The following is a 26,855-nucleotide window of genomic DNA, read 5'->3' as shown; positions in this document are numbered from 1 at the left end:
TATAAAGAGTGGATAAAGTTGCAGTTATAGACTAAATGTTTCAGTTTTAGCTAAACCCTAATTTGTGTGAAAGAAGCTACCAGAACTTAAAAAGAAAAGTAAATCAAAACATACACTGCACTTATAATGAAATCAGCACTACTTGTGCACATTGGTAGTGTATGCATATGTGTGTATGCTTGTGTGAAACAGGGTGAGTACCTGGGATCTTGAAGAGGAAGTGGTCAGCTACAGAGTGGCAGGTTCGTCCCTTCTGGATGATAACATTGGCCAGAAAATAATAGTAGTCGATGGGAATGGCTCCATGATAGTACACTATAAGTGCTGGTCCTTTTTCAGGGATCTTCTCCATTCCATGGATCTCATAGCCTGGAACACAGGTCAAAGTACATGATGCATAGATGGCATACAGCACATCCCTTTAAAGGCTGATAAGTACTGTGGCCTTGCGATCTCAATTGCAACTTAGAAAACAAATAAACAGACAAAACACAAGCAAATGAGGAAACCATATTCACTAAATTGACAATATGTGTACAGCATTCAGAAACAAAAAGCTGCAAAGCGAGAAAATACAACTAAATACAGAAACACAAACACAGAAATGCCTTTTACATAACACCAAAAAACCCCAAAACAAATATCCTGTATTAGGGCACACATTATGGTACTGAGTATATTTCACAAAGTGATAATGACATTAAATCAAAATATATAGTCACATTATTTCAAATCATTGCGATTAATATTTCTAATATTGTCTATGAGGACTTTATTAATAGGCCTTCTGCCCGGACTCACACATAGACTCACACACCGACGATACACATTCAGGTGCAGCAACATTCGTGGTTCATGGCTGACAGGCTGACATGGCTGACAGTGATGAACTCATTAATTTTTTAGTCATTGTGCTACAGTTTTGGGTATTTTTACTTATGGCTTTAACAGTGATGAACTCTTGGAGCGCATTTTTGCTTTTTGTTATCTGTTCCTTTAAAATAGAAACACACTGGTGAGTCAGTTTTGATTTGTTTAGAAACTTCTAAAATGTTTTAGATTGTGCTTTCCAAGAATGAAGAAGTCAGACATCAGTGCTGCCATGGTATTTCTACAGTAAAATACTGTAGGAAGAATTTGCGAATGTCATTTTCATTGTCATGTTGTGCGTTTCATCAGAGGCAAGATGGATGTAAATATTGAGAGAGAGAGAGAGAGATTGCTTTGAGATTAAATCTTCATGCTATTCACAAAGTGTTTAAATGTAGTTTTAGTCATAGTCGCTTAACTGAAAATTGTAGTTGGCTTAAGTCACATTTTAGTCTTTTATTTTGTTTTCATCAAGATTTAGTCTGTGGAATCCAGTTTTTATTTAATTTTAGTAAATGTTTTAGTCATAATTTTCTCAGTTTCATGATGCTGTAATTGAGGTTGAACTATGCATTTAGTCAGTCAGCTGAGAATGTGTTACTGACTTACCATACTTTTATAAATCATATAACAATTAATGCCTAAAGTGTGCTAGATAAAGTGGGGGGGCCGTCTCTCCTTTTCCGTCCCACCTGACATGCTGGTGAAGATGAGGCACTCATCTTTTAGTGGCCAGCAGCAGCTAAAATGGTTTCTTTCAGCTTTAAGCTACCTAACTTAGACATATGTACGTTAGCTTGCCTTGTTGTTATCTATCAGTGGGTACCCGACATGCACCTGGCATGCACCAAGCAGGGGGAAAAACATCCAATGAGATGGGGCAGTGAGAGAATTTGACTTACACTTGCAGAAGTGATTTGTTAAAAATTAAAACAACCAGGCTGTCCGCATACAGAGACATACACACACTTTCTCGTCTCGTCTTTAGTCATTAGGGCAAAATGAACAGAGATTTCGTCTCATCTTCCCTCATCAGGGCATAATGAACAGAGATTTCGCTGTAATTTTTGTTATCAAGATTTTTTTCATTTACGTTGTTGTTCCAATTTAATCATACAATAAAATGATGTCAATGAATACTTATCAGAGTTTTCGTTGACAACATTAACACTGTTCACAAAACAGATGATGGTGGTATCATCCACATACAAGTTTGCTGAATGCTGGGGACTGCAACTGACATCTGAAGCATTGCTCCCATTATGTAACAGCAATTATAATCTAACAAAGATACGTAAAATACCACCATAAGATTCATGAGAGGTCAGCTAATGTGTTGAAATGTCAAAAATGCAGTTAAATCCCAGTGACCATTCTTCGGAAACACTAAAAATGGATGGGGTCCAGCACTGAATCGCTTGGTACTATCTGTTGCCCCATGAGGCATGTTACTTCCACATTCCACAATTCCATTAGAAGTCTATGGTGTGTTGCAATTCTCTTTTTCATTTCATTTTCATCTTTTGCATTGGTCTTGGCAGTTGAAAAAACAATTCTTCTTCTCTGGTTAAAAGGTTAGGTAGGTAAGATGGCACATCTCTGAAGTACTTCAAAAACAAGTAAGCACACTTTAAAATGGAATCTATAACTAACGGGGAGCCAGTGGAGGGAGGCATGTGTGGGGCAGGATATGGTCTCACTTGCACAAACTAGTTAAAAAACCTTAGAGCATCAACGGTAAATGTGTAAATTATAGAATGAGTGATGGCTGAATTCCATTTAGCTGTGAAAATGGCTTGCTAACCATAACAAAGAGGGCAATCTCAGAATCAATCACTGTCCAAGATAGTCTGTAGCTTTGTTAGCATCCTCCTCTCTGACACCACCGTCAGAGAGTCACACAATGTCACAACAGACACAGCCAAATACGGGGACATGCTGCACATATAGAAAACACAACCAACCACAACACAAATGCGGTGCAAAACCCTGTGGCACTGACCCCCGCTCTGATGAAGTGCTTTGAGAAACCAGTTTTCCAGCACATATACCAAATACCAGCCATCTTGACCCTCAACAGTCTGCATTTAGAACCAACAGATCCACAGAGGATACCATCTCCACTGTCCTCCACTCAGTGTTCACACACCTTGAATGTAACAATACCTATCAGATTGTTGTTTCTGGAGTTCAGCTCAGCATTCAACCCAGTCTCCCCCATCAAAATGATATGCAAGCCTAATTCTGATCTCAATTCAGTCTTTATAGGCACCATTTGTTCGGCAGTCCATCAGTGACATTAGCAGCACAAATGTGGATGATCACAATAAAAAAAAAAAACATGTATAAGTGCAGATAGTTAGTTAAGATAATTTTCTGTTCAAGAGTGGATGTGTGAAACCATTGAGACTTAGTCTGATGACCTCACAAGCCAGTTGTCTACAAGGAGTCCAAAAAAAAAACAACAAGGTATGTACTTGTCGGAAACCACTACCTGTACCCTCCAAAACAATCACATTGAATCAATGCTTCTTAACAACTAAAATTTATTGCAGGACTGCCAGATTTCCTTAGTTTTGGCTCAGTGTACCTAATAAACTGGCAACTGTATATTTCCTTATAGGCTTCAGTGAAACAATGTCTAATTGTATATTTTAAGAATAGTGGTGTGCAAATACCATATCCCACCAACAGTAACCCAGACAAGCTCTCTTCCACATAGCACATGGCAAACGTACAGTGGCTTGCAAAAGTATTCAATCCCTTGGCATTTCATGTTTTGTTGCCTCACAACCTGGAATTAAAATGGATTGTTTGAGGGTTTGCATCATTTCATTTACAGAACATGTCTACAACTATACTAATTATTTTGTTATTGTAAGGCAAACAACAAATAGGACAAAATAACAGAAAACTTCAGTGTGTATAACTATTCACCCCCTAAAGTCAGTACTTTGTAGAGCTACCTTTTGTGGCAATTACAGCTGCAAGTCGCTTTGGATAAGTCTATATGAGCTTGCCACATCTTGCCACTGGGATTTTTGCCCATTCCTCAAGGCAAAACTGCTCCAGCTCCTTCATGTTGGATGGTTTTCGCTTGTGAAAAGCAATCTTCAAGTCTGACCACAGATTCTCAGTTGGATTGAGGTCTGGACTTTGACAAGGCCATTCCAACACATTAAAATGTTTCCCCTTAAACCACTTGTGTTGCTTTAGCAGTATGCTTTGGGTCATTGTCCTGCTGGAAGGTGAACCTCCATCTCAGTCTCAAATCACAGGCAGACTAAAACACATTTTGCTCAAGAATATCCCTGTATTTAGCACCATCCATTTTTCCCCCAACACAGACCAGTTCCCTAATGCTGAAAGACACCCCCACAGCATGATGCTGCCCCCACCATGTTACACTGTGGGGATGGTGTTCTTGGGGGGGATGAGATGTGTTGGGTTTGCACCAGACATAGCGTTTTCCTTGGTGGCTGAAAAGTGCAATTTTAGTCTCATCTGACCAGAGCACCCTCTTCCACACATCTGGGGGAGTTGCCCACATGCCTTTTGGCAAACTCAAAATGTGCCTCCTTATTTTTAACACAAAGTATTGGCTTTTTTCTGGCCACTCTTCCATAAAGCCCAGCTATATTGAGTGTACAGCTTATTGTGGTGCTATGGACAGATGCACTCTCTGCTGTGGAACTCTGCAACTCCTTCTGGGTTACCTTTGGTCTCTGTGCTGCCTCTTTGATTAATGCCCTCCTTGCCCGGTCTGTGAGTTTTGGTGGGTGGCCCTATCTTGGCAGGTTTGTTGGGGTACCATGTTCTTTCCATTTGAAGATGATGGATTTGATGGTGCTCCATGACCAGATATCACCACTTCACAGTTCACGTGCAGCAGGTCTGAACAGTGGATGAACACAAGCGTCACAGCTGTCTGTGACAGTTTTTTTATACATATTTTTCTTATTTCACGTTACCAACTTAGACTATTTTGTGCAGATCCATGACATAAAATTCACATTAAAAAACATTTAAGTTACAGGCTGTAATGTAACAAAATAGGTAAAAGGGCAAGGGGGGTGAATACTTTTGCAAGGCACTGTATAAGTAGTGTTCATGGGAAATACAATTAACCTGAGCTACACAGGCATGAACACATCTTTCCTTTCAGCAACTGGTCTTCACTTTGTGTGTGTGTCAACAGACAGTCCTAATGCAGTGGAAGAGATAGAAGTCCCAGTCCCAAGACGGCATGGACTTGTGGTGATACCAGCTCTAGGGAGCGAAGACCTCTTACTGAAACAACTGAGGCACGTAGAATTGTTCAGTACGGTGTACGGTTGATTTAGGATTTATACAGATAGGTCAATATCTATATGGACAGAGACACATTTTTGCTTATTTTTTGCTCTGTCCTTCAGCACACTGGATTTGAAATGAAACAATGATAAGGAGTTTAAAGTGCAGGCTTTCAGCTTTAGGGTAAGGATATGTTTTGTTTTGTCATTACATTCAAATAATCTGCAACCAAGTACTAAATGTAACCATTTTATTGGGGTTTAGAGGAGTTGTCCAATAATTTCTGGCTGTCTGAAATCAGCTATCTGTTAAATGGCTATAATTACCACATGCTGTACTTGATACATCTGAAAATACGCTCAAATTTTAGAAGAGTTTGCACATGAAGTCTATAGTCATTATTTACTTCTGCAATACAGGAAAGACACAAAATAACAAACCATGCCAATGTCCAAATACATATGGACTAACTGTAGGCATGTACTTTCATTTCTGTGCCACTCTCAATTCTCTCCAGCAGCGACAGGCTTGACTTGACTCAGGACCCAGTCGACCTAGGGTCTGTGACATCGTCTACTTCTGGCAGTGGAATTCCCTCAACAAAAAATTCAAGTAACTCTAGCATTACTTGTGGTGTGGAGTTTTAAAGTTTTTGCTATCATTGTATGAATAAGTAAATGACCTTGTGATTCTTGTGAGTGTATTTGGAGATGTTTTAAGCAGTGATCATCCAGTGAAGTTTATTGAGTGCTCACAGCCAGGTGCCCAGGTCTCCTTTTCTCCTTCTTACTGTGACTAAAGACTATTTTGAACACTTGTCTGCCTTTCATGGCCTGCTTTCTGACATCCTTCTCTCCATGCAGGAGGTCGAATGAGTTTCTTTGAAAACTGCAGATTCAAGGAAGAATTAATCTACCCTCTGCCTACTGTAGCAGGAAGGGGAAAAAGGAAATGACAACACAGCCTTTTCCACCTGAGCAGGAAATGAAGGGGGAGGGAGATGATAAATCACACACCTGAGAGCTCAAGAGAGGAGGAAAATCAGACAAAGGAGGCTAGAGGGAGGATTGAAAGGGTGAGAAGTGAGAAAGAAAGAAAAGGAGATAAGTCAAATTTCACTTAAGTTGCCGGCTTAATGTCAAGAAAGCAAGTAAATTAAACCAAGTATTAATGACGTTCAACTGGACGCTGGAGGAAGAAGCTGATCCCTGGAGCAGGCGGAAAGAAGCTGATTATATGGTCCTTGGCCTGTTTGGATGCAGTGGCAAAGATCTCTGTCCAAGCTGGGTGAAGAATGTCATATAAGTCCCTTTTTTTCCCTGAAACTCTCCTGGCCTCTCCTAACATCAGATCTCTGAACTGAACATAACTGAATTACACCCAAACTATACACACTCTCACACACATCCACATACCCACAATTTGTTTTTTTCATTAACTGATAGGAACTATTATTATTCATTTGAAGAACTTTTGGTTTTGTGATCACTCTCGAAAATATTTCCTTTGAATTTAGTTTCTGTTTTATGAATGAACCTTTATGAGAGACATTTGAGTTTGATTATTGATCTGATATGTTTTGATTAATAACTGGTTGAAAATAAGAGAACTTACTAACTGCATCACTCTGTTGTGTTTCTATTGTGTGATTTTGTGGCTAGGAGGCCAGCTGTTGGGTTTTTCTGGGTTATTTCTGGTAGTGTTTGTTTTAAAATATTGGCAGGTTGATTTTTGATTTTTTTCTCTTGTCTGGCGCCCAACATTATTTCATATTTTGAGGAACTCCTTCACTACACTTTATATAGGGAAAGGATATTATATGCATATTTTGCATAATTAATCGAACTACTTTCTCGGCTTAAATTGGGTGTTGCTGACGTTCATCTATATTCACATGTTGTGCATGTTCATGCAGATGTTTTAACATTAGAATGTGAGTAATTATGACCACAGAAGCATGAGAAAAATACCAACACATACCTAATGTAAATCCATAAATCCGTGGTATCCGTGATAAGCAATCAAACTTTTTACGTAAGCAAAAATAAAGTAGCAATACCAGAGAGTAAAAATACTCCAAAACAGTAAAGTCCTGCAAAATTTTACTTAAGAAAAAATACAAAAGTATTCACATGCAAATATACTTAGAGTAGAAAAAGTAAAAGTATTGATTGTACAGAATTACCAAGAGAATTATTTATGTACTAATATATACATTCTTTAATGTTGCCTCTGAAATGCAGGGGAGTAGAGGTAGAAAGCAGAAAATGGAAATACTCAAGTAAAATACAAGTACCTCAAAATTGTGCTGAAGTACAGCACTTTCCATCACTGTTGTAAATGTATTCTATGTTGTGACAACAGTCCCCTTTTTCTCCAAAATTAAAACAGAACACTATCTCTCCCCATAAAAATGCTATATTGAATAGAAGTGTAGTCAAAGACATGTATTAATCATTGCGCATTATATGTTGACTGAAAATTGCTGCAAATATACGCACTGTTGCCATCTATCCTGCTTGAAACCATTCAAACAGGCTGACAGCACGGATTTGTTTGGAACTATTGAGAAGAACATGAACCTTTTGAAACTTTTTCTACACCACTGGCCAAGACCGCCAGAAAGAAGAAGAAACATGATTCCTTCTTCGAAGGTTGTGCTCCATGCAATAACCTCTGCACAGTTACAACTGACCACCACTGACCAATGAATTGAATTAAATTGAATGTCTTTATTGTCATTGTACAAGTGCAATGAAATTAAAAAATGCAATCCTTAAAGTGCACACTAATAAATAACAAATAATTTGAGAATATAAAGAACATAAGAGAACATAAAGAACATAAGAGAACATGAAAAGCCCATACCAGACATACAACATTTTCACATTCTGCAGTTATGACCTCCTCAAAAAGTTCAATAATAATGTCCATATATGGTTCCAGCCAGTGTTAATTTTGACATCAATTTTTAATTAAGTTTTAGTCTTAGTCACTTCCTGAAAATAATATAAAATTTAGTTTTAGTCTTAGTTTTAGTTTTAGTCTTAGTCACTTACTAAAGATAACATTAAATTTAGTTTTAGTCTTAGTCGCTTAACTGAAAGTTGTAGTTTGACAAAGTTAACTCTGGTTCAAGCGCAGCTATAACTGCTATAAGTTGTTAAACCAACTTCTTCATGTTTTTGGTGGTCTTTGGCAGCTGGAACACTTCCTACTATCTTATCTTACTATAAATTTTAATGGCGAAATAAAACCTCCATTGACTGGATTCATGAGAGGTCAGCTAATGTGTTGAAATGTCAAAAAAAAAAAAAAAATCATGAAATTCCCAGTGATCGTGCTTAGGAAACAATGAAAATGAATTGGGTCCAGCACTGAACCATGTACTATTTCTAATTCTTCTGTGCTCAACTTCCCTACATTTCAGGTCATGGAGAAAACAAATGACTTCTGAACATGTAGCTGCACTGGAACAGTACGTTGACATTATGTTGTCAATTATGTTGAAAACAACACTCAAAAGAAAGAAGAAGAAGAAGAAATGTACTTTTATTCATCACACGTTAGTTGCACACACTACATACACACACGCCATGCTTCCGTGAAATTATTTTCTCCGCATTTGACCCATCCTCAGTCTGTTGATCCTCCATAGCAGACCAGGAGCGACGGGCTGCCAGCTGCCAGCTGACGCTGACGCCAGTGCCGGGGGACCAGTCCTCCTTCGTCACCATTGGTCAGGTGGTGATCTTCTTGCATGTTTTTAGTGGAGGTTATTAAGGAGGAAACCCCAGTGAACACGGGGAGAACATGCAAACTCCTTCGTCACCATTGGTCAGGTGGTGATCTTCTTGCATGTTTTTAGTGGGGGTTATTAAGGAGGAGACCCTGAATGAACACGGGGAGAACATGCAAACTCCACACAGAAAGGCCCCCCTCGATCAGCAGGCACCAAGGGCACGGTGAAGGACACGCCACCAGCGCCCACAGCAGGATTCGAACCGAGGACCTTCTAGCTGTGAGGCGACAGTGCCTTGTGCCACTGTGCTACCCAGAAATCATAAGATAACAAAACTGTCCATTTAGTAAAGCCTCTAGGCGACAACCCCCCTCTGCCCAAGCTTTCTCCCTCCAACCCTCAACCCCTGGTGATCCTTCCCCTCCCTCCCTTGGACTCAACTCCCACATCTCCCTCATTGCTGCACCATCCCCCACAGCAACCCTCCACTAGCACCATCCCCTGCCTGACTGCGGGCCAGGTAAGAAGACAGCTGGTGATGCTGCACCTGGGCAAGGCTGCTGGCACTGACGGCATTAGTTCCAGAGTCCTGAGGACTTAAGCCAGCCAGCTGTCCGTGATCCTGGGACAGCTCTTCAACCTGAGCCTGAGCCTGCAGAGAGTCCCGGTGCTGTGGAAGACGTCCTGCATGGTTCCTGTTCCAAAGAAGAACTCTCCATCTGGCCCCAAAGACTACCGACCCATTGCCCTAACATCACTCATGATAAAGGTGCTGGTGAGGCTGGTCCTGGCGAACCTCCGACCGCAGGCGAAATCATTACTGGACCCTCTACAGTTCACCTACCAACCCCATCTGGGTGTTGACGACGCCATCGACACCTGTTGCAGCATGCTCGCTCCCACCTGGATTGTTGTGGCAGCACTGTGAGGATCACTTTCTTTGATTATCTCAATACCAGTGCATTCAATACCATTCAGCCACTGCTCCTGGGTAAGAATCTGCGACTGATGGGAGTCGACGTGCCCGCAATCTCATGGATTACTGACTACCTGACAGACAGACCACAGTTTGTCTGACAGGGCAACGTTCTGTCTAATACTGTGGAAAGTAGTACAGGAGAACCACAGGGGACTGTTCTGTCTCCTTTTCTCTTCACCTTGTACACCTCAGATTTTCAGTACAACTCTTCATCGTGCTTCCTATAGAACTTTTTGGCTCAACAGTGGTGGGGTGTATAAAGGATAGACGAGAGGAGGAAAACAGAGCAGTGGTGGATGATTTTGTGGAATGGTCTGGTAGAAATCACCTGTTGCTCAATGTGGCCAAGACCAAGGAGATGGTTACTGATTTCAGAGACAACAGGACAACCACACAACCACTGTGTATTCTGGGGGAGAATGTCAGAGTGGTGGAGGATTACAAATACCTCGGAGTGCACCTCGACAACAGACTGAACTGGAAAACTAACATCAATGCTGTTTACAAGAAGGGGATGAGCACACTCTATTTCCTGAGGAGGCTCAGATTGTTCAACGTGTGCAACAAGATGTTGGAGATCTTTTACCAGTCTGTTGTTGCCAGTGCACTCTTCTTTGCTGCAGTGTGCTGGGTTAGCACCATTGGAGCCGGCGGCACCAACACACTGAACAAATTGATCAGGAAGGCCAGCTCCGTGATTGGCTGCAAACTAAACACTTTTGAGGATGTGGTGGAGAGGAGGACACTGGACAGACTGTTATCCATCATGGATAACCCTGAACATCCTCTTCACCACCTCTTGGACAGACAGCGGAGCTCCTTCTCCAATAGACTGCTCCAGCTGTGCTGTCACAAAGACTGCTTCAGGAAATCATTCCTGCCTCGAGCCATCACGCTGTACAATAGCAACTTAGTTAATCCACCTACCTCACAAACCTCAAAATTTTACATATTATCTGCACTACTGAAATATTGCACATAGGGTCTACGGTTTACATTTATTTATCATCTAAAACTGCACAATTTTTACTGTAAATACTATGTTTAATTGCTTCTGCAACAAAATAATTTCCCAAATTGGGATCAATAAAGAAGCAGTCTTAAGCCTAAGTCTGAAGTCTAAAGTCTAAACAAATGATTCACCAACGCCATGGAACACATTGAAATGTTGCACCTGCACCTTCTCACTTTCCTGAGATTCCCTGGGATTTCCGTCAATATCACACAAAGACTTGATTTTTCAGTTTTGGTTTTGAAATAGGAAATATTAAGTGTTCTTGTTTTTTGTTTTTCCATTCTGGCTATAGAACAGTTTAGTTTGTCAAATTTGTTTTTGGAACAAAAAACAAAGAACAATAAATTGATTAGGGAAAATGGACAAGTTTGAATTTACAACCTCGTTTTGCTATTCAGATACAAACAAAAAAGCCACATACCTTGAAGCCAAATGATGACCATATTTAATTTTACAGAATTCAGTCACTGTCTTCTATTTAGCCTTTTTTGGACAGCCCTTTGTGCTTGATGGTTGGCAAGTGATATGCAAATAAAATACCTTAGGGCTGGGCGATATGGCTGAAAACTCTATTGTGATATGTGTTTTATATTGGCCGATATCGATAATTATTGATATTTTTTATGACCTATTTAAAATAAGGACCGGGAGAAAAATACATTCAATTTAAACATTTTTACTTTAAATTGAACCTTCCTCTGATTATAATCCCCTCAGCTATCAAGGCAGAAAGGAAAGGAAATGTCAACACAACCATGGAAAACACTCAAATAATAAATGTAAAAAAAAGTGTAAAAATGTAAACAGAGAAAAACCTGAGAACTTTTTTCCTGCAGGTTTAGTGCAGGAAGTTCACAAACTGATTCAACTTCTGGTGAGTAAAATGTTTTCAGATATGTGCAGTGTTTTGTAAACATAGGAGAAACTTAACTTGACATCTGTAACATACAAAAACCAAACTTGATAGACAGTACAGTAAGATTGACTGAACTATAAAACCAGCCTAGACATATGAACAACTTCTTACTCTAAACATACAAGAACTATTCAATTATAGTTTTATTGCAAGTGTGTTTAAAAAAATAACCTGGCTTCTCCACAGTGCTCAGTGGAAGCAGGTCTTTAGTTATATGATATGACGCTGCAAGGTATTGCAGCCGAGAAAGTGGGGTGAAAGGGAGCTTGGTTTGTCTGCAGTGCACGGATCAACAGCTTGGAGGAAGAATTACTGAGGCTGAAACTCGCATATCCAACTTGGAAGATTGATGTTACGTGAGGGAGAAAACAGTTTGCCAAGTCGGGAAAATGATGGAACAACTTCAGGAGAGAGTTAATTATTTGGAGGACGCAGGACGCCGGACGAACGTTTGCATAGTTGGTATCGTGGAAAATTCAGAGGCAGGGGACATGGAGATGTTTGTGCGCACACTACTGAAGGGATGCCTGGGCATGGATGTTGGCGGAGGCTTTGAAATTGAAAGAGCACACAGATGCGGACCCAAGCCGAATGCAGACACCGAATTCAGCCGGCACATCCTGGTTCAATTTCTCCGGGTCGGCGCGAGAGAGGCGGTCCTGCATGCCGCACGTGAGAAGGGGAACACCGAGTGGAACGGCCAGCGCATCTACTTCAGCCAGGACTCATCCAGAGACACAATACAGAAGCGCAAAAAATATGATGAAGTCAAACGCCAACTCCGGAGCATGAAAGATGAAGTCATATGCAATGCTGTATCCAGACACACTGAGTAAACAGTAAGGCGTCATCTTTTCACTAGACCTGCGGAGGCAAAGGCTTTCGTCTAAACATTACGCTGACATTGTGTTGGGCCATCAAACTGCCACTAGAGCGAGATAGAAGGCAACACATCCTCCTGGGGTATTGGACTTCAACGTATAAGGTGTAGTATGGATCTATGGACCAAAAGACAAAAGTTATAGGTGAAAAGTGGTAATTCCCTACACCGGCAAGACTTCTTCATAAGTACCTGGAGACACAATATCCCACAGGGGTTTAGGGTTTTATAATTTCTGCACAGTATAATGTTATAAGTTTTACTCAAGCTTAGTATAGAAAATAAATTTTATATTCAAAGTGGGTTATAGACAGGTGTATGTTATTTGGGCATTTTGATGACTGCTAGCGGCACTGTGTAGACTTGTATATCATGGATAAATGCCTCAACTGTATCATTATTTTTTACTTATTGTCACTACGTTTGGTTATTGGTGTGGGATTGACAACTGAATGACAACTCAGTTAACTAGTTGCTGATGCTTAACTCGGACAAAACTGAAGTTATAGTAGTAGGCCCTAAACATCTTAGAAAGTCACTTTCTGATGACATAGCAGCTATGGATGGCATTGCGCTGGCCTCCAGCACCACTGTAAAGAATCTGGGAGTCATCTTTGACCAAGACATGTCTTTTCACTCCCATGTTAAACAAATTTCAAGGACTGCCTTTTTTCACCTACGTAATATCGCAAAAATCAGACATATTTTGTCTCAAAATGATGCAGAAAAACTAGTCCATGCATTCGTAACTTCCAGGCTGGATTATTGCAATTCCTTACTATCAGGCTGCCCAAATTCGTTGCTGAATATTCTCCAGTTGCTCCAGAACACTGCAGCACGTGTTCTGACAAAAACCAGGAAGCGAGATCATATTTCTCCAATACTCTCAAAATTTAGAATAGAGTTTAAAATTCTCCTCCTTACTTACAAAGCCATAAATGGCCAGGCACCTTCTTATCTTAAAGAGCTCATAGTACCTTATTGCCCTACTCGAACACTGCGTTCCCAGAATGCAGGTCTACTTATGGTTCCTAAAGTCTCAAAAAGCTGAACAGGAGTCAGAGCATTTAGCTATCAAGCTCCTCTCCTGTGGAACCATCTTCCAGTCTTTGTCCGGGAGGCAGACACTGTCTCTACATTTAAGAGTAGGCTTAAAACTTTCCTTTTTGATAAAGCTTATAGTTAGGGCTGGCTCAGGCTTGTCCTGGACCAGCCCCTAGTTATGCTGCTATAGGATTAGACTGTCGGGGGACATCCAAAGATACACCGAGCTCCTCCGTCCTTCTGTCCCTCTCCATCTGCACGCTCTCATGTCCTACCACGGCGTGTTACTAACTTAGCTCCTTCCCCGGAGTCTCTGTGCTTTGTCGTCTTGCAGGTTCCCATGGACAGTGGCTGAATCTGGATTGTGGATTTCAGCTGCGTCTCCTGCCTTGGCCCTGCCTGACATCCACTGCAACTGCTACTGCTGTTATTACATCCACTGTCACTGTTACTGTGATTGCATGTCTGTCTCTCTGTCTCTCTCTCTCTCTGACTGCATTTCTGTCTGTCTGTCTGTCTGTCTGTCTGTCTGTCTGTCTGTCTGTCTGTCTGTCTGTCTGTCTGTCTCACTCTCCCGCTCTTGCTCTTCCTCTCTCACCCAACTGGTCGAGGCAGATGGCCGCCCACCCAGAGTCTGGTTCTGCTCGAGGTTTCTGCCTGTTAAAAGGAAGTTTTTCCTCGCCACTTTCGCCAAGTGCTTGCTCATGGGGGAATTGTTGGTTTCTTTGTAGATAAAAGAGCTTGGTCTGTACCAGCTCTATATGGAAAGTGTCCTGAGACAACTTCTGTTGTGATTTGGCGCTATACAAATAAAATTGAATTGAATTGAATTGAATTGAATTGAATTGAATTGAATTGAATTGAATTGAATTGAATAAGGGGTATTGAGTAAGGCTGAGATAAAGAAAATATGGATAGATTTAAGTTATTTTATGGTGGCTGCTTGAGAGGCCCAAGCATAAACATAAGGGTATATAATGCATATTAGAAGGGGGGTGCTTAGCAATAAACCTGGGCCAGCTGGCTAGGTTGGTCTGTCGGTATTGTTCTTTTTATTTTTTTCATGAGTCATTAGCACATTCTCATTTCCCTGGTTATTCATCACAGCCAACTTACATTATAAACACAGAGCAATCTATAACATGACAGGAACATTAAAAATAGTTACTTGGCATGTAAAGGGAGCTAACGTAGCCAGGAAAAGGAAAAAAAACTTATGATATATCTTAAATGAAAGAAGGCAGATATTGCCCTTCTACAAGAGACGTATTTAAATACAACAGAATCAGAAGCTACAGACAGACTGGGTCGGTCAGATTTTTTACAGCACATTCTCATCCAATAAGCAAGGGGCTATTATTTTGATTCGCAAAACTGTGACCATTAAAGTGTATGACCAGAAATCGGATGCAGAGGGAAGATGGGTTGTAATTGATGTGGACCTAATGGGCAGGAGATGCTCATTAGTAAATATATACGCCCCTACACAGACTCTCCAGACTTTTTCTATAACCTACATGCAGTAATACATCCATCCATCCATCCATTTTCTGTACCGCCTATCCCTTTCGGGGTTGCGGGGGGGACTGGAGCCTATGTAGGAATTAGATGACTTACTAATCCTGGGAATCAGTCTACAGTATGAATTGTAAAACTCTTTATGGCCCTTTGTCACTGAGGGGAGAAAGAGGATCAAAGGACATTCAGTGGGGGACACTGGATAGAGGGGGAAGGTAAAGGTACAATTCACTGTACCTGAGGAGTTTACGGTATAGTATAAACCTTAATGAAACGGGATGAGTGAACTCCCCCAAATGGTCGTTGTCTTTGAAGGAAGGTTTATGATTACCAGGTGTGTGTGTGATAACCATCTGTCCTTTTGTTGAAAAGTATAAAAGCCAAGACATTGTGGAGATCTGCAGAGAACACTCTGCATGAGTCTTCCCTCCATGCTGCATGTATTAAAGAGACCTGATTCATCACACCGAGTCTATAATTCTTCAGAGAATTAGCAACTCTCAACAAGCAACAAGGAGAATTTCCCTTACACCTATCCCAGCTGTCAACCGGCGAGAGGTGGGGTACACCCTGGACCGGTCGCCAGTCGATCGCAGGGCAACATACAGAGAGAGACAACCATTCACACTCACACTCACACCTAGGGGCAATTTAGAGTTACCAATCAACCTAATGAGCATGTTTTTGGTCTGTGCCGGGGGATCAAACCGGCAACCTTCTTGCTGTGAGGCACATGCACTAACCTGCTGCGCCACCGTGCAGCACGTAGTAATAGAGAGTATGGGAAATACTGACATTATAATTGAAGGTGATTTCAATCAAGTAAGGCAGAATGCATTCGATAGATCAGGCAACGCGGGGTGATCTAGGCATATTCAGAAATAGGGCTGGGCGATAAAATGCTAGCGATATGTCTCGCGATAGACACGTCATCAATATCAATAAAAAATGCGTTCGATAAAACATTCGATAATTTTTTTTCCTTCGTTGGAAGAAACTTGGTTGCATGAACAAAGGCACTCGCTCTCAGGTAACCGAGCAACATAGGGAGTAATTGCTAATCAGCGAGAGAGACACGCAAATCATGTAACATTATCAAGTTACAAGCTCTTTGGAGCGCAGCCGTATTCGCCAACGTCCGCCAACCGCAGCACCACTGCACAAGCAGCAGACCACCATGCAGAGGTACTCTGATTCAGTGCCTGATGACAAATCATCTAAGAGGCACGAAGACATAACGGAGGCAGCGGCATATCATATAACTAAAGACATGCTTCCACTGAGCACGATGGAGAAGCCAGGTTATAAACTCTTATACATGCTTTTTTTTTTTAACACACTTGCAATAAAAATATAATTGTATCTTGCATGTTCAGAGTAAGAAGAGTGACTAAAGTTGTTCATATGTCTAGGCTGGTTTTATAGTTCAGTCAATCTTACTGTACTGTCTATCATGTTTGGTTTTTTGTATGCTACAGATGTCAAGTCTACCTCAGTTTCTGCTGTGTTTACAAAACACTGCACATATCTGAAAACATTTTATTCACCAGAAGTTGAATCAGTTTGTGAACTTCCTGCACTAAACCTGCAGAAAAAAAGTTCTCAGGTTTCTTTCTGTTTACATTTTTACACTTTTTTTTTTTTTTACATTTATTATTTGAGTGTTTTCCATGGTTGTGTTGACATTTCCTTTCCTTTCTGCCTTGATAGCTGAGGGGATTATAATCAGACGAAGGTTCAATTTAAAATAAAAATGTTTAAATTGAATGTATTTTTCTCCCGGCCCTTATTTTAAATAGGTCATAAAAAAATATCAATAATTATCGATATCGACCAATATAAAACACTTATATTGCAATGGAGTTTTCAGCCATATCACTCAGCCCTATTCAGAAATCCCAGATAGCTATCGATACTGTTTCAGAGGAGCTTGGTCTTGTTGATGTATGGAGGCTCATGCATCCTCAGGAGAAGGAATATACTTTTTTTTCTAATCCCCATGCATCATACTGTATGATCGATTATTTTTTGATATTAAAGCAACTTGTATCAATAGTGGAGCAGACTTCTATTGGTAATATTGTTATTACTGATAATGGTCCTGTAGATATGACTCTGAGATTTAAGAGTGAGGGCAAGAGGCGTTCTACCCGTTGGAGATTGAATACATCTCAGCTCCAAAATGAAAATTCATGTCAGTTTATATGACAACAAATATTAGATTATTGGGAAATTAATGAGGGCACAGTGGATGATACAGGCATGGTATGGGATGGGATGCTTTTAAGGCATACTTAAGGGGCAGGTTAATACAATATTCATGATTTCTAAAAAAAAAAACCAAAAAAACGGCATTTGATCAACTTTTTAAATTAGAAACAGAAATAAAAGGCCTAGAGAGGGAATATGCAGATAGAGGAGACCACAATTTATTGGCTAATTTAAACAAGGCAAAATTTGAATTAAACACTATTATACAGAGAAAAGCAGAATTTTCATTGTTTAGGTGTAGGCAAAAATATTATGAACAGGGTGAAAGGGCAGGGAAATTATTGGCTCAAAGGGAGAAACAACAACAAGCTCAAACTTTGATCTCAGCAATACACTGAGAAAGAGGAAATCTTAACAGATACCATAGAAATAAATAACACCTTCCAATTATTTTATCAAAAATTATATACAACACAAGATTCTTGGAATAGGGGTGAATTTCAAAATTTTCTGTCTAGGACTACTTATCGGCACTAATTGAATTGGCTAGAGAAAGGCTGGGGGCATGCATCACACTGGGAGAGGTTCAATGAGCGATTAAATGTCTTAGTGCTGGAAAATTTCCTGGGGGGGGGGGGGGGGGGGGGCGGATTTCCCACAGACTTTTAGTCTTTTCCAGACCTGTTGGCCCTGAGACTTCTTACTGTCTTTCAGGATGCGTTCCAGAGAGGAAGCCTACTAGAGAGTATGCAGAATGCAATAATAACATTGATACATAAGAAGAGAAAAGACCCACAGCATTGCAGGAGCTATAGACCAGTATCCTTAATTAATGTGGATGCTAAGATTTTGGCTAAGATATTGGCATTAAGACTAGAAGTGTGCCTCCCTACCTTGATCCACCCCGATGAGGTGAGATTTGTTAAGGGGCGGTCTTCAGCGGATAACGTGCGCAGACTGCTACATTTGACAGGGTTGCCCCCTTTCTCCATTGATCTTTGCCTTGGCTTTAGTGGTTTGGTTTGGTGGCACGGTGCCACAAGTGGTAACACTGTGCCTCACAGCTAGAAGGTTCCGGTTCGAATCCCGCTGTGGGCGCTGGTGGCATGTCCTCCACCATGCCTTCAGTGCCTGCTGCTTGAGGAAAGAGGCCTTTCTGTGTGGAGTTTGCATGTTCTCCCCATGCTCAACTGGGGTATCCTCCATAAAATACCCCCACTAAAAACATGCAAGAAGATCACCACCTGACCAATGGTGACGAAGAGAGTTGGGTCTCCGGGTGCCGCTGTCGGCTGTCAGCTGTCAGCCCACCGCTCCTGGTCTGCCACAGAGGACGACCAGGATGGGTCAAATGTGGAGGAATTAATTTCACGGGAAGCATGGCGTGATGCATGTAGTGTGCAACATGTAGCGTAATGTCATAATAAAAGTACGATTCTTCTTCTTTAGAATGCTTAGCCTCTGCAACAACTTTTTTTATAAGATTAATAATAATTTAGATCTCTTTTTGAAGGTATGGGCTCCTTATCTGGAAAGTGATGATCATGACGGCTAATACCTGTATGCTCCCCCCATGTATGTTTTTACCTAAGTCCAAGGAATAGACACATCATGTGACATTGTTTTGTGATGAACCTGTCAAGAATGTGCATCTTAATTATTAATGTATGATTATTATTTATTATTAATTGTTTTTTATTATTATTTTAGTCTATCTTTTTTATTTTATTTTTATTTATTTTTTCTTTTATTTTTCATTCTGTGTATTTTGTTACTGTCAGGTTTGTTCTATTTTTCTTAAAATGCTGACTTGAACTCATTTGCAATGTATCGATCTGCATACTGGCTATGCATTTATAAAGAAAAGTCAATGAAGAAGTTGAAGTTGAAATGAAGAAATCAAAAAAAAAATGCATCTGTTCACTTGCAAAAAACAGTTCAGGCAGTTTGTATTAAAGATCTGATTTGAGAAACAAATCTGATTAGCCTACAGTCTCAACATATCAGTTTCATGGGCAGGGATTTACATGCACTTACATGTCCACCCCAGCTACCAAAACAATCCAGGCAGGATTGATTTACACATATTAGTGTGATGTCATTCTCTGCTCAGGATTACTCCACTATACATTTAAATTGCAAATTATTTTTTTTTTTTTTCCTGCTATTAAAATGTTCAAAATCTCATATATAGAACCTTTAAACCTTGAGAGGCAAAACAAGCTTGCAAGCATGTCAACTTTAGCTGAACCAAACGTGCTAACCAATTTAACATTAAATTGTTTAGAAGAAGTTGGAAAGAAGCCAATGTTAAGCTATAAACCTGATAAAAACCACCACAGTTACCAGCCAATCGTGATTAATATTAAACAGTTGAAGGATAATTTAACTTACATTATTCTGAGTTTGGTCACTTAAAATGTAATCTCATCCAGCCTGCATGTGCTATCATGTGACATGACTTGGGGATGTCTTCACAGCATTTCCACAATTTAAGAGAGAAGCCATTTCAAAACACTCTTGATGATAAACTACCATAGAACATGGTCCTAAACATAACTTAGGCTTTCAGATGGCGTTATCCGTTTTGGGGAGTTCTGACAGATAGATTAAAAATTCACTCTCAGCTAAAGTAAAATCACCAGAAAATCTGCACAGTAAGTCATTCCTGCTACCCATCCATGCACTCGTTTTCTTCTGCCAATCCAGGGCTGGACCCCTTGCAGTGGACGAAGGCAAAAAAAGGTACTCCAGGTGTTCCTCCCCAGCAATGTTTTCCTGCTCCTTCCTCCACCTTGTGGGTTGCCAGTCATCACCTGTGTTCGCCTCAGAAAGTGCGTATGCGTTATTAATGACAACGATCGGAAAGACATGGTTGTTCCCTGAAGATTTCCCTGGATACTGAATAGAGCCACAGGACTTCGTTGCAGTGGGGATCCATGCAGTAAGGTTGGTGATACTCTCTTGCCTTGACTGAACTTTCCAGCTGATGCTCGTCCGCTAACAAGGCCTACACTTCCTTCACTGTCATACTGCTGTCTGTCTGCACTTAACCTGGGTTGTGGAGCTCCCTACTAGCCGGTGCGATTTCCCTTAGAACACTGGTATCATGAAGGTGCTACTTCTCTGTGCGGTTATCTGCATCTTCGGACTATGCGACAGATTAAGGAATACAGAAGACAAAGCAATTCATCTGTCACGTCTCTGTATGCATCTCCCATCAAAACACACGGATACTATCTTCATATTTCGGGCTGCTTGTAGCATTGCTTCATTGGAAACAAGGACAACTCACTCACTCATCTGTATTCTCATTCCTTACAATCCCCTCTCCTCATCGAACTCTCAGTTAGACTCTCATATTGGACCATGTAGCCCTCCAATAAAAAAACCTAAGGCAGCGATGTCTGATAATATTGTTGCTTTTAATGGCCGGTATTGAGCCAAATCCTGGTCCTGTTGGAAATATTTCAACTCCTTTGGATTTCTCAAACAGATCAGGCCTTGGCATTATACACTTGCTGCCAAAATTAGATCAAATAAAAATCTGGGCCAAGACGACCAAAACAGATATTTTGGTTATCTCTGAGACGTGGCTCAAAAAAATTCATTTTAAGCCACAACATTCCATTAGAAGGGTACAATGTCTTACGAGCTGATCGTAAAAGTAAAGGGGGTGGGGTTGCAATATATATTAAATGTAATTTTCATGCAACTGTTGTGAAATCAGTTTCTCTCCCTAAACAGTTTGAGCTGTTGGCTATTGACCTGGAATATGGAAAGGATTGCCATTTAAATATAAATGGCTGCTATAGACCAGGGGTTCCCAAACTTTTCCATGCCATGGCCCCCCAAACAGCATTAGCTTCTGGCCGGGGACCCCCTTTGCAAACCCACCGACAATGCTACAAAATATGTAAGAAACATCAACTTTTAGAATGATTTTCTTATTTTTATTCACTATTCAATAATTATTACATTTGTTTAGCATAAGAATATTAATGAACATGTTTTCAACACTGTATTATATTCCCACTGAATAATGAACTTTTCAACAAACTGTTGACAGACAAAAACGGAACAAAAGAAACCAAACCTCTCTCAATTGTGTGCGTGTTCATTATGAAAACCACTGCTATAGACCACCCTCAGCTGTCAGTGATGCACTTACATCACTGTCAGCTGTTTTGACTGACTTGCTTTCTGAAGATCTTATATTACTGGGTGATTTGAACTGGAAATGGTTGTCATCAAACTCAAACCGGTTTAAAACATATTGTGATTCTGTAAACCTTACTCAGCTTACTGAATCGCCTACACTACCTAATCATAAAACCCAAGCAAATCCACTCTAATTGACATCATACTTACAAATAAACCGCATAAATACACCCATACAGGAATTTGTCCCGATGATGTCAGTGATCATTGCACTGTAGTAGCTATAAGAAATTGTAAAATCCCCAAAGCAAAACCTAGAATCATTACAAAAAGGATTTTTAAAAAAACTGACACTCAGGGATTTATGCATGATTTGTTTGTATGTGACTGGGATAAACTTTTTTTGATTCCTGATGTGACCACTGCATGGTAGTATTTCCACACCTTATTTCTGAAGACCGTGAATAGGCATGCACCAATTAACTGTGATAATCCATGTTCTCTGATGAACTATCTGATCTCTTTCATGAAAGAAATTTGGCTTGGGCCACAGCCAGGAAGTCTGGTACAGAAAGAGTTTAGGAGGCATTTAGAGTACTGAGAAACAAATGCACAGCTCTTGTTCGGAAATCAAAATCTGAATATTATTTAAATGAAACATCACAAAATCTAAATAATCCTATTAAATTCTGGAAAACCATTAAATCACTTTCTCGCTCCTCTGTATCTAATGATTTCCGGAGTCAAATATTAGTAAATGACAGTTTTATCACTAACAGGGCGGAAATGGTAAATAGCTTTAATAAGCATTTTGTATCCTCAGGTCTGATTTTTAATGAGGTTTCTGACTATAATACACCGAATTCTTCCCTTCCAATAAGAGAAGTTAGCCCTACTTTTAGTTTTTCTCCAATCTCAAGAACTGAGGTTTTAATTAATTAATTCTCGCTCCATAAGGTGAGATCACATCACTCTCCTGAAAGCCATCCCACACGCGTGACAGCCTATTGATGATTAGACACACCCTGGAGCATTATACTGTCTGCAGCATGCAGCGGAGAGTCAGTTTAGTGTTCTGTTTGTCTTGTCTTAGTCTACTTCTTTTCTTCAGTCTTAATTTTTCCTTTGCCTCTTGCAGTTGCTTTCCACTGAGCTTCCTCCTAGCCTTTTGTCTTTAATTTTGTTCAGCGTTTTTGTTCAGTCGTTTTATTAGTCTTTTGTGCTGCTCATAGTGACATTGAGTAGCTTGATTTCGTTTTTCAGAAGACTTATTTTTCTAGTTTGTCTCATCATGAAACTTTAATTTTTGCTCACCACGTGAAGGCACATATTTATTTTTTTTATTAGTTAAATTCTGTTTTAGAGATATTTTCGACCGGCCATCAAAGAGATCCCAAATCTTCTTCTTATTATTATTATTAATCTAAAGTCGTACTTCACGGTCGCCAACTCCACTGAAGACCTACAGCCAGCTACAGACCCGTTGGTTTGGGTTAGACAACTATCAGAAGCCATTCCTCATCTGTAGCCGTCACCGGAGGCGTTCCAGCCCCTAAAACATCCCTGTCCAACACCGGCTCGCCACCCTGGTTTGCTTGATTCATCCAGCAGACCACAGCTCAGATTGGAGCCACGGACACAGTTTGGAGCCTTCGCATCAGTTCGGAGCAGACATTTCGACAGGAACATCGTTGGCAAAGTAGGCATATTTCAGCTGGTTTGAACAAGAGTTGGTCCATGAGGTTATGATACTGTCAGTTTTCTTAAACCATTTTTCTTGAACCATTTATTCAAGAAATTAACTTTCCATTTGTGTCCCCATTTTTCCCTTAAAACTACTGCCATTGTTTTGCCATAAGTTTCTCTCTGCAATTGTTTGTGTTTCATATCACCTATATCCTCTGTCATACTATTCATGATACAATATTCGTCATCCATAATTGTGTTTAATAAATAAGACTTCTCATTCAAGTTGTGGTCAGACGGTGTCCTTTTGAGCTGGACATAAACGATCCCTGTATCAAGAGTTTAAGCTGGTCTACTGTTGGTTCATTTGTCAGCATTACATCAGCATTACAAAAATTTAATCAATACAATCCTTTTTAGCTGAGGAAGGTGGTGCCCTGGCTTTACAGATGAATGCAACATCAAATTAGAGGTTTAATAAACTGATTCCCCTACAGTAACTGCTACTATGAAAGTTCTAAATGACATAATCTGTGCACTGGATAGTAGAAAATAATGTGCTGCAATATTTATTGATCCAACAAAAGCTTTTGATACTGACAATCATGACATTCTTTTATCACGTTTGGTACGTATTGGTCTTTCTGAGCAATAGACTGGATTAGGAATTACTTAAATAACAGATGCCAAAGGGTACACATTAAGGGTTACCTTTCAGATGAACTTATAGTTGAAACTGGTGTTCCACAGGGGTCCATTTTGGGGTCCTTGTTACTCATGATATATATAAATAATCTTAGTTAGATGCAAACATTCATTTATATGCAGATGACACCATAATTTATTGTTCTGTATCATCAATTTGATAGGTGTATCTCAAAGCTGCAGGAAGCATTTGAATTAGTCCAGCGCAATCTCCTTTCTCTAAAACTAGTTTTAAATAAAAACAGAAAAAAGTACATGAATTTTTCTAAGAAACGTAAGCGTGGATCATATATATATATATATATATATATATATATATATATATATATATATATATATATATATATATATATATATATATATATATATATATATATATATATATGAGTGTGTGTGTGTGTGTGTATTTAAGAACTGCTGTTATTCCATTTTTATATGCTTAGCTATATTATTTGAGATCATTCTTCTCTTAGTTTTCATTACTCATCCTTATTCCTCTTATGTGCATGTTTAAACTGCTGCTCCAACAAAATAATTTCCCAAATTGGAATCAATACAGTAAAAGTCTAAGTCTAACTTTAAATTCCTCACATTGTGGATATATATATATATATATGTGTGTGTGTGTGGGTGTGTGTGTTGTTGTCCTCTGACTTGTTGCTGCTGTAACATGTAAATTTCCCCCATTGTGGGATAAATAAAGTCTATCTTATCTTATGCGCGAATACAGCAGTTCCAAATGCTTGACTTTGTTCTTTACAGGGGTTGTCTAATGGCACTATATATTTCAGTGAATAGGTATAAGTTTACAATTAATTACAATTCTTTTTTGTAACTCAGGTGCTGTATAGACCATATTCACATGGCAGCCATTTTCCTCTGAAGTCACTCTCAGGGTAGAAAGCTTAAATGCTGTTATTGTGATGACCACAAAATGTATGGTCACATTTTCTGTTATTTTGTTAATGGTTTTATTTTGAAAATGCTGTGAGTATTTTAGTGCTGCCAGCAGGAGGTAGTGTGGCACTGTGCTTCCCGCCACGGACTCTCTTTGTGGACAGACTCTTGTTTCGGAAGGTAATGCTTGCTGTGTAATTGAATATTAATAAAGGTTTAAAGTGGTTTTCAAGTTTCTACAAGTTTCCTACAAGTTTCTAAATTACTGTGAAAGAAAGGGGAAACTGAAGTGACCAAGAGATTGCCTTATGTTACATGGTTGTGAACCAATTTGAAAGTGACTGTGACTAATTATACTGTATGTTTTTGTTGTATTTTTGATACTGTGGACCTCTGTATTGATGAAATAACAACTGAATATGGGGAACAAAACACAGAAAAACAAAGGTGATCAATGTAGAAATTTTGTTAATAAATTCTGCTGCGTGAAGCTGTACTGAAAGGAAGCGCTGTTGCCTGTCTCACTTATTCTCCTTTACAGGAACCTTATCTGTTTCAGGTCCTCAGCTTTGGACCTGTTACATTATCAAAAGGATAATGTTGCACTAATGTGTTCCAGCTTGTATGTGGTATGAATGTAGGGAATCTAACAAATCATTAGAATTTTACTCCTTCCTGATTAATCAGCAACTAAAAAATGAGCCTGCATTGTAACAATTCAATTCAATTCAATTCAATTTTATTTGTATAGCGCCAAATCACAACAGAAGTTGTCTCAGGACACTTTCCATATAGAGCTGGTACAGACCAAGCTCTTTTATCTACAAAGAAACCAACAGTTCCCCCATGAGCAAGCACTTGGCGACAGTGGCGAGGAAAAACTTCCTTTTAACAGGCAGAAACCTCGAGCAGAACCAGACTCTGGGTGGGCGGCCATCTGCCTCGACCGGTTGGGTGAGAGAGGAAGAGCAACACAATGTAATATAACAAAGCAGCTATGTCTTGCCAGCCTAGTCATACCACACAAAATTGCTAAAGTGCTTAAAACACACTTATGTTGGATGTAATCTGTATGAACATTACACAGAAATATGTTCCAGTGAGCATATCAGATAATGTTACTGACTTTTGAGGGTTAGGGTTAGGGTTATCAAATTATTTAACACTATCAAATGGAAGTGTAAGCTAGGAAGTGGTTGAATACTGACATTAGCAGTTGTTCTACCATGAAATATGGCCCAATGGATTTTCACTTTGCATCTTTCCAGTTTCTGAACAATCAGGAAGCAGTGAAACAATCTGTCAGATTCCTACATTTATATGACTTGCAATCTGAGAACACAGTAGCATGACATTATCCTTTTAATAACAGCATTTGAGCTTCCCATCCGCCGTACTTTTTAGCTCATAAGACATCTACAGAGGCCTGTACCACGGTGTCTTGTGCAACCATAAACAAAGCTTAAAAGCCTCCTGAGGCTGTAGTTCCAGGCAGGGGTGTAGTTTCACTTCAGAATCTAGGTTTCTCCTTTTCCTTTTCTTTTATGGTGATAGCAGTCTTACAAATGAAGGCCATGGTGTCTTACCATGCCATATGGCTCCATGTCCATCCCACAGAGTAGCCAGGGTCTTCCTGGCTCCATCCCACAGATTGTTGCAGTAAGCTTCCCTTAGCTGGTTCTTCCTCTGTTAGAAGTATAGATCAGGAAAGATAAGGTTTGCAGGTGAATTTTTTTTTTTTTTTTGTTAGGAAGGTTCCTAACTGAGTGATATGACGTAGAAGTATCTAAGTAGAAGCCATGATAAGACTTGTTCAAATTCTCTAAATGCAAGGTGCAAGGGTGCTTCAATGCTTCTTTTCTTACCTCCTGTAGCATATGATACTCTAGACCATTCTTTACGCAAAGAACAGCGATAATGCCATCCCACAATTCCTTG

At 39.8% G+C, this 26,855-nt stretch overlaps 2 protein-coding genes across 6 annotated transcripts in view; one reads left to right on the top strand and one right to left on the bottom strand.

Annotated features, from left to right (window-relative positions):
* tmem68 (transmembrane protein 68) overlaps positions 1 to 26,855 on the bottom strand; it is a 369,137-nt gene that overhangs the window by 9,940 nt on the left and 332,342 nt on the right. For all 5 annotated transcript variants that reach the window (XM_070974633.1, XM_070974635.1, XM_070974636.1 and 2 more), the window contains exons 4-5: positions 26,504 to 26,603; positions 202 to 369 (exon numbers count right to left, since the gene is read on the bottom strand). In XM_070974633.1, coding sequence (XP_070830734.1) covers positions 202 to 369; positions 26,504 to 26,603 — 268 coding nt within the window. The remainder of the gene's footprint in view (positions 1 to 201; positions 370 to 26,503; positions 26,604 to 26,855) is intronic.
* The window catches only part of xkr4 (XK related 4), a 350,180-nt gene that overhangs the window by 151,613 nt on the left and 171,712 nt on the right, over positions 1 to 26,855 (top strand). The gene's annotated exons all lie outside the window — the stretch shown is intronic.

The sequence above is a fragment of the Chaetodon trifascialis genome, chromosome 11 (assembly GCF_039877785.1).
Source record: "Chaetodon trifascialis isolate fChaTrf1 chromosome 11, fChaTrf1.hap1, whole genome shotgun sequence".
NCBI lineage: Eukaryota > Metazoa > Chordata > Actinopteri > Chaetodontiformes > Chaetodontidae > Chaetodon > Chaetodon trifascialis.
The sequence above is the reverse complement of the archived record's forward strand: the minus strand, read 5'-3'. Positions and strand labels throughout refer to the sequence as shown.